General features: G+C 49.3%; 1 protein-coding gene across 1 annotated transcript; it reads left to right on the top strand.

Moving 5' to 3' along the window:
- The first annotated feature begins 4,829 nt into the window (after positions 1-4,829).
- On the top strand, positions 4,830-5,306 carry C1H11orf87 (chromosome 1 C11orf87 homolog). Its single transcript, XM_009981819.2, has one exon. It carries the CDS (start codon positions 4,830-4,832, stop codon positions 5,304-5,306), a length of 477 nt encoding a protein of 158 aa, XP_009980121.2.
- Positions 5,307-8,430: the final 3,124 nt, after the last annotated feature.

Here is an 8,430-nt window from a genome sequence, read left to right as displayed (position 1 = left end):
TTACCAGAACAATAAAAGAATTCTCTTCTAAAGTAAGAATAGAAGTTGAACACGTAAAATTGTCCTTAAGCTACATAAGGAATCATCTCCTGAGAATGAAGTAAAGGTGAGCTCACATCACCCAGACTACCCCCTTCTAGAAGGTGTTGGGGAACGAAAGAAAGAAAAAGTACCTGCTTGTGAGCTGGGCAGCCTGGGAAGCAGCATTGTCAGCCACAGTCAAGTTATTTCCAATCAAAATCTCTCAAGCATACTTACAGTAACTTTGCAAGACAAATGTTTATTTGCGGAGGATCTTAGCTGACCTACCAGTGCATATGAAATACAAATCTATTTTATTTTGTCTTTAAAATTCACTCTATTTACAGTGCCAGGGTTTCAGAGCATGTTTAAATCACTGGGCTTCACCTATAGCAGTGGGAGTACGTAGAGTCCTAAAAGACTTCTATGCAGATGGCCTTAATGCCGTGGGAAGACTGCAAATTAATAGGAGGGTCATTGGCATTCATCGAGTACCTGGTCTGTCTGGCAAATGACGACATCAATCTTGGTGCAAAAGGGATCATGCATTATTCTATATGCAATCAACTGCTAAATTTAAATGGGGGTGGACAACAAATTTTTTTTCAAGAAGGGTCATTAATAGCCAAGGGCCTGAAGCATCAAACCTTTACTTACATGAACAATCTTTGCTCATATAGGTTATCTCATTAGGCAACTGCCTTGGCAAAAAAAGGGCCATGTAAGACAGGGTTTGAGGAATTAGCATCTGAGGGAATAACTTCTCTAATTAACAGATTTAAAAAATATCCATGTACGAAAGTCCATTTGGGGGATTTGCAAATATGTATGCTGTCTGCTTCTTAACAACGTGAATCCAGAGAAATTTGGGAGTTATCAAGGTTGCAATGAGTACATACATTGTTGTAAAATACAAAAACTATCCCCTTAATAAAACATCCTCTATTGCACAGAGGCCAATCCTACTTGAGCAAGAAACCTAACCTCTGTAAATGTCATACTGCATGCATACTATGGGGCAAGTCACTAAAACTAATGAGCAATTTCTTCTTGAAAGAGGGCACTCTTGAAGATACCATGACTTTTATTTTCATGCTAAATAAAGGAAGAGTTTTTCATGATCGCATTATCTATCAGAGATATATTCTTTTTTTTTTTTTAATTTTTATATTCAAATCTAATTATATCAGTTAACTAGAGCAAAGGAATAATGCACAGTTACTGATCCATACCAATACAGATTTTTTCCCCTGATTTCTGAAACTCCCTGTATTCTGACCATAGGTATTTGAAACCATATACTTTGGTTGTCTGGCAGCCAGTATAAACCAGGATGCCAAGGCATATATAATTACAGCACAGTTATTTCCACTCTTCTCTACAATGCTTCTCTTCTGACTGTCTTTGTCACGAAAAATTGTAAAATTAGTTGCCAGCAAGAGCAAGAACTACCTCTGCTTTTCATTTCTTTTAGCTGAAGCAGAAATATTCCAAAATTTTACATGAACACAGACAGAAAAGAGGCTGAGAGAGTAGGGAAAGAGTTAAACGTTTGCTGAGGTCTCTGCCCTTCTCCACTTCCTGGACCCATCTTTCACTCCCTAGAGTTTAGGAAAAACCTTACACTTGGAATAATTATCATACCAATACACAAGACACATTCACAGTATTTGCTAAACCTAAAAGCAAGGAATAATGTGAAGAGTATTTTGAAAGTAAAAAGTAAAACTTACATGAATCATTCTGGGCATCTCAGCCTCCTGGTCTGGGTGAAGGTGCGAAGGTGGCTGAGTTGCGACAGGGGCAGGAAAGACAGGAAGAAGCAGGTTGGGACACGAGGAAGCCAAATGATCAGATGCCAGAAGACAGCAGATGAAAATAATATACAAGGGATTTTATTTTTTTTTAAGGCAATTTAACTTTCAGTAACTCTGTGTTGCATCTTCCGAGAAGTAAAACCTGAAGAGATAGCCAAACATTCCAGTACAATGACTAAGTAGTCCTATCTATTAACTTCTGCAATAACCACATCATGAGTTAGTAAATTCTTTGGCTTTGAAGTTTATTCCATCCACAATTTGGTTATTTCTGCCATAAATAGAGCTAACACCCTAAAATATCTTCATATCTGTTATTACAGCTGCCAGTGCTGTTTCCTGTGCAAAAGGCCATTCTTATGGGTTTTTTTTCTGAAAAAAAAAGAAATATTTCTAATCATCTGGTCACTTCTGAACGGCAGTCTCAGATCAGCTTCTACAACTTCACAAACTCACTGTGCTTTTTGGGATTCAGTGGTATCCTTATCTCACTTTTAGTTTAGGTTAAAGGATTCAGCAGAGCCTGGTCAGGGAGCTCAGTGCTACTGGTTTATACTCCACCCTTGGTTGCTCCTGAGTGGGATCAGAGGTGTCCTCCAGCAATTCTGGCCAGGATGAGTGGTCCCCACCAGCCCCGCGCCCAGCTGCTGCTTTGCAGAGAATAGTTGGAGGAAAGGAGGTCTGGCCTGAAGGTCACTTTGCTGCTTCACCCGGGGGTGATTGTTCCTGCCCCAAGGCAGCGAGCAGAGAGCGTAGAGCACACACTAACGCGGACCTCGCGTGTGCACGTTGGGAGAAGGGTGCGGATGAAGAAAGGGCCGCAGGCATAACGTCTGCAAGGATATGGAGATGTGGTGGGTGTGCAAGAGGGGGTGTGAACGTGTGCAACGAATGCCGGGCTGAGAAGGTGCAGGGGAGCTGGTTTTAGAGGAAGCCTTAGGTTGCAGTCCCTTTGCAGATGGTTGGGACTATCCCAACTGTGTTAACCATAGTTCATCCCCTGTGGTGTCTTTCTCCAGGACAACAGTAGAGTTAATAGTGACTGGCCAAATTTCACAAGCTGCGGAGTGTTTATCAGAGACAAAAGCAGTACAGAAGAAATCTGTCTTGAAACAAAAGTGCTTAAACGCACAGGTCGCCAGCTCCTACCCACCTCTGAGACAGGCTCTTGGCTATCAGGGTCAACAGATCTAACAGCTTTTTGTTCTTGACTGAAGACTTTCCTAACTCATGTCAGAGCTCATCTTGCACAGATTTTCCTGCAGGCTTTTCAGGTGGCTTCAGGACACCACAAAAGACTGACACTTTCTGGTTTTCTTTGAAGTCCCGTTACTCACGTTAGGGCTTTACAGTAACTCTGCTGCCAGCGTCCAGGGTTAGCCCAGAGCACATAGCACAGGACTGGAGGAATCCCAGGCCATCAGGTCTTGTCCCATGTTACCATAATCAACCACATCACTTCGCTCCTTCTGGAAATGTGAGGAGCTCCATCTTAAAGGTAATTATTATTTTTGCCCCGTTGTCTCTACCATAAGTATGTTTTAAATCATAAATTCTCTATGTTCATAAATGGTTTGATTTTTAGCTTTAATGTATTAATGGGCAGTTCATGTCAGTTTGTTCTTGCAAAAAACACCTGCGATACACTCAGCCTTGCTAAGGCAAATTTCTACAAATACTCCCTGTGCACGTGATACCTGTTAAAATTTGGTACAAGGGTCCCCGGCATTTCTTAGCTCCCCCAGAGTCACATCGGTCTCACGAGGAACGGACGGGTGGGCTGGCTGCGAGGGGAGACGGGCGCTCTGATGGCCGCGGGGGATTTGGGTGGCATACGGGGGAACCCGGCACTCGGGGCCTGGTACCGATGCAAATGTTAACTGGAGAAGGGTGAAGGCGCTGGGGGTAGCTGTGGGCGACCAGGTGTGGGTGCTCCAGCCGTGGAGTGTCTGTGCGGATGGGGACGCGGAGGAAGGGGCTGGCTGTGGCGCATGGGGAGGGCCAGTGTGTTGGGGGTATTTTTGGGAAAGGGGATATGGGCCGGTCTCAGCGCCTGGGGACGCAAAGAGCATGGCGGGGGGTGCGAGGCGGGCAGGGGAGGAAGGGGGGTGCCGGACCGCCGTGCGGGCAGGGGCAACGCGCGGGGCCGGCGGCGCTGGCGGCAGCGCGGGAGGCGCCGGGGCTGCGGGCAGGCGGCGGGTCCCCGGGGGGCGCCGGTGCCTGCGAGGCCCGGGCGGGGGCCGCCCCCGCCGCTCCCTCCGCCGCCGCGGGGCCGTGCGGGGCGGCGGCGGCGAGCGGGCCCGGCCGCGGCGCCTGACGTCACCGGCCGGGGCGGCTATAGGCTGCGGGCGGCGCTCCCCGAAGCGGCGGCGGCTCCGCTCTGCGCGCTCACTCCGCGCTGCCGCAGCCCCCAGCGCCCGCGGCGCCCGGGCGCTCCCCCGCTGCCTCCGCCGCCTCCGCCAGCGCAGGTAAGGGGCTCCGGGGCGGGCACCGGCACCGCGGGGCAGGTCCCCGCCCGGCTTCGGCAGCCCGTCCCCGCCGGGGTGCGGGGGTCCGGCAGCCGGGCCGCCGCTCCCTCCCCTCCCCGCGGCAACTAGTTGAGGTGAGCGGCCGGGCGGTGCTGCCCGGGACGCCGAGTAATTTGCGAAGTCGTCGCGGCGGCGCAATGCCCCGTCCCGCCACCCCTCGGCCGCCCCCGGTCGGGAGCCGGGGCCGCTCGGAGCGCTGCCGTGGCCGGGGCGCAGGGTGGAGGCTGCCGCAGCCGGCGGCGCGGTGTTCTGGGGCGGGGGGAGCCGCGCAGGGTGGGTGCCTCGGAGCGCTGATGTGTCCGGCTCCCTTCGCAGGCTGCTCTGTCACTTCGGAGCCGGCGTGAGGCTGAGGCGGCGGCATCCCGGGCGTTTCCAGCGAGCTCCCGCCGGCAGCCCGGCGCTGGTCGAAATTCAGGCGTCTTCAGAGAGGGGAGGAAGATCCTCGTCTTCCGAAGCCTCCTCAATGAGTGCCAAGCTTTCCAAGGAGTTGAGGCTGTCCCTGCCACCTTGTCTCCTGAACAGGACGTCTGCCACCTTAAACACCAGCAGCACCTGCATCACGCAAGTGGGTCAACTCTTCCAGTCCTTCTCGTCCACCCTGGTTTTAATCGTCCTGGTCACCCTCATCTTCTGCCTGATCCTCCTCTCCCTCACCACCTTCCACATCCACAAGAGGAAGATGAAGAAGCGGAAAATGCAAAAGGCTCAGGAGGAGTATGAACGGGACCACTGCACCCGCAGCAGCAATCGCGGCAGCCAACACCCTGGGATGGGGGTGCAGGGAGAGGCACCCCAAGGAAGAGACAGCCGGCTGGGAAGACCCCCCCAGGACTCGGAGATCCAGCGCCCCTCTCCCTTAGCAGCCCCGAGCTCCCAGCAGGCACGGGCTTGTTTGGACACAGCTGGTGCGGGGCTCTTGCAGACGGTAATTTTGTCATGATGGTTTTGGGGGAGACCTCACGAAGGCGCTGGTTGGTGTTTGTAAATACCTGAGTGATTATTCTAGTCCCCGAAGAAGAAGAAGACATTGCTAATTCAAATGAACGAACAAGCCCACGATCCAAGCGCATGACAGATCACATTGCGTTTCTCATTGACTGTGCGAGGAAAGGATGCGTCTTTTTACTGGAGAAGGAGCTGTACACAGCTACCAAATATCAAGTCGTCCACCTGCAGGAGAGGGTCAGGGGTGGGGGGGGGCCCTTTTCCCTGGACATCATTACCCCGAGGACCGGGACAATCCCGCTCTCCTGGGATTCCCACTGCAGCCTGTGTCCCGATTGCATGGCGTGGGTTGGGGCACAAGTGAGTGGCGCGGGGGGAGAGGCAGGTCTAGCGGGTGCCTTGGGACCCCCTGTCCCCTTGGAGCAGGGTGACAGCCCACTGTGGTCTCTCCTTTTGTGCTAGGACCTATGCCCCTGTCCCACCCCTCTCATTCCTTTCCAGGACTGGATATTGTTTTGTGTAGAAACAGCCACCCCTAGTAGGGCTTAACTGCAAGCGCCCCATGGCCCCACGGCCCCATGGCCCCGTGCTCCTCAGCTGCAGTGCTGAGCGTCCCACCGTCTGGGGGGATGGAGCCAGCTGTCCGCACAGAGCCATGCCTGAGCTTTCCTCTCCCCTCAGCCCCTCTCATCTTCAAATGCCCCCCTCACCCCTCATCCCCTTGACATGAACCCTGAAACCCAGGCCTGGTGCAGTCCAGCGTGGCAGGGTAAGGTGAGGTGCAGTGACTCGCCCGTCCTCTCCCAGGAGAGGGTGTCCTTGTACCTCCTCTTGGTCCCAAAGCAAATCCAGTTCTGCACCAGGCACCCTGTGCCCAACGCCTGCCTTTACAGCTTCGCCTCCCAGCAAGGAATTCTGCAGCAGTACAGAGCTGGCTTCTACTTTTTTAGGCTGATCTATATTTTTAACCCTCCTAATCTAGTAGGCAGTTAGGGACAGACAGCACTTCATTTTCGTCCCCTTTCCCCTTTTGGGAAACAAACCACGCAGTTGTGAAAAATGTCCACCCTTAAACCCTGGCAAATATTTATTTCAGAAGCGGCTGGTGTAGTTTCTCCCTAGCAAGTACCAGGAGGGTTTTTTTTGTCTGTGGATGGCAGGTGTGAGTGGCTGTGAGTCGTGTGTGTGTTGGAGGAGGCAGCGTCGGGTACAGAAAATGCGGCTTTGCTGAGCAATTAAATCGATGTCCGTTACTTGAAGGTGCCTTAACAGAGTGCCGTATCCAAACTTTGAAGCATCTTGTGTGGTATCATAGCAGAGGTAGCCCTCTACTGTGCATAGTAACGCCTGAAAAATACAGCAAAGAAAAAAGCCATCCTGAGGGATTTCTGTTTTCTTCTTTTTCTTTCTATCCTGGCATCCAGAGTGATCTGAGGAGATAGTAATAGTCCACAGTTTTTAATATTTTGTATCCAGTTATTCCTTCTCTGCTGCACTCTGCCTCCCAGGGTGGCTGTTAGGCTGGAAAAATCCCAGGCACGCACGCCGGGAGGTCTGGGGCCCTAAGCCAGAGTGAGTGCTGGTAACAAATTTAAAATGAGGAGAGAGGGTTGCAGAAGCACTCTGTGATCCTCTGATAGCACCGAAATGCAGAGGTTTCAGGGCAGCGTTCCTGTTACCTGGTTTTACCCCTTTCCAATCTCGCCTGGTCTGACGGGAAACCACTGTTGAGTTTGGATCCGTGCCTCCGGCGTTTTAGGCGAGTTCCGTATCGTCCAGCTCAAGGAGCGGCCCCACCAGCCGAGGTTAGTGTGGCAAACAAACGTACCTGCAGCCCAACGGTGTTTTGCACGTTGCGGTTTGATGGGAGTGATGGCTGACTCTTGCCACCGGTGCGATCGGATGCTAGTGGCTACTTCAGTGTCGCTGGGCAAGGAAATTGGCTTTGTTTTGTTTCCCCTAATAAAGGATGCATGAACTTTTGTGTTTAACCTCCTTATGCAACTGCAGCACAGTATTGCACCACAGGGAATAGATTTAGGACAATGAAGAGTGTTCAGTGAACAGTAATGGAGCTTCCTGATCGTTGATCTCCACTAAATAGAGAGATATTACTTTCCCCTTTATTTTGTGCCTTTTAAAAAAAAAACAACAAACAAAACAAACCCAACTGTATAATTTTGAGTTTTATAAAAGCAATAAGATGTTCCAAATCACTCCAGTGCATTTCTGGTTGATGATTCCACTTCTTTAGTGTCTGAAGTCAGATACTCTTCCTTCTGCCTTATGCACTCAAGGCATGCAATAATTCCCCAGAAGTGTACTGCTTGTCACATCTCATTGCGGTTATAAAATTGCCCCATTTTTGAAGAAAAAAAGAAGGATGGAGAGATAGATATATATATCTTTATATATTATGGATATATAGGTATATATATTACTTATATAATCTCATGACACTAAAAGTAGTTGCAAAAATGTAATTAGAGTTGAAATATGTTATGTAAAACTCTATCCTCTGTTAATTAGCTTTGATTTAATATTTTAATATCTCTGTATTTCTGTAAATCTGTGTAAATTATGTGGTCTATAAGTAAAATTTCATACTGACTTTAATTTTCCCAGAACTGTGAGCTTCTTGTGGTGTCATTTAAGGTTCTGCATTTCTAAAGTTAAATTATACGAGATACAAGAAGTTGTAAGTTCCTGTTATCACACAGAAATAGTGCAATAAGGTTCATGCGTACTCCCAATACACAATTCTGTCTTGAATTATTGCAAGCTTACGAGGTTTAATTGAACGGTCTCAGGAGATATAGTTGATACAAGCAGGACACGTAGGTTTTCACTTTCATGAAACAATAAGCAACCTAGGGAATAGATGTGGATTTTTGAAACGGAGTTTATGCTTGGAGGTTCTGTCAAATCAATTGCTTCAAAACCCTACAGCTACAGCTAAACTTCTGCACTTAGCATTCAGTATTAATAAGGCCGATGCTTCTTTCCCCTCCCCCCTCCTACTTAAACTAGAAAAGTGTAGGAAATTGTTCGTATTTCTAAGGCATACATTTTCAGCTAACTGTGAAACTGCCCAAAGGGTTTTGAATATACATATTTTA

The sequence above is a fragment of the Tauraco erythrolophus genome, chromosome 1, assembly GCF_009769465.1.
Source record: "Tauraco erythrolophus isolate bTauEry1 chromosome 1, bTauEry1.pri, whole genome shotgun sequence".
NCBI lineage: Eukaryota > Metazoa > Chordata > Aves > Musophagiformes > Musophagidae > Tauraco > Tauraco erythrolophus.
Note: the sequence above shows the minus strand (reverse complement) of the source record. Positions and strands in the feature narration are given on the sequence as shown.

Bases quoted from the DNA above. Each gene is read 5' to 3' on its own strand.
- C1H11orf87 (XM_009981819.2), top strand. From the start codon at position 4,830: ATGAGTGCCAAGCTTTCCAAGGAGTTGAGGCTGTCCCTGCCACCTTGT.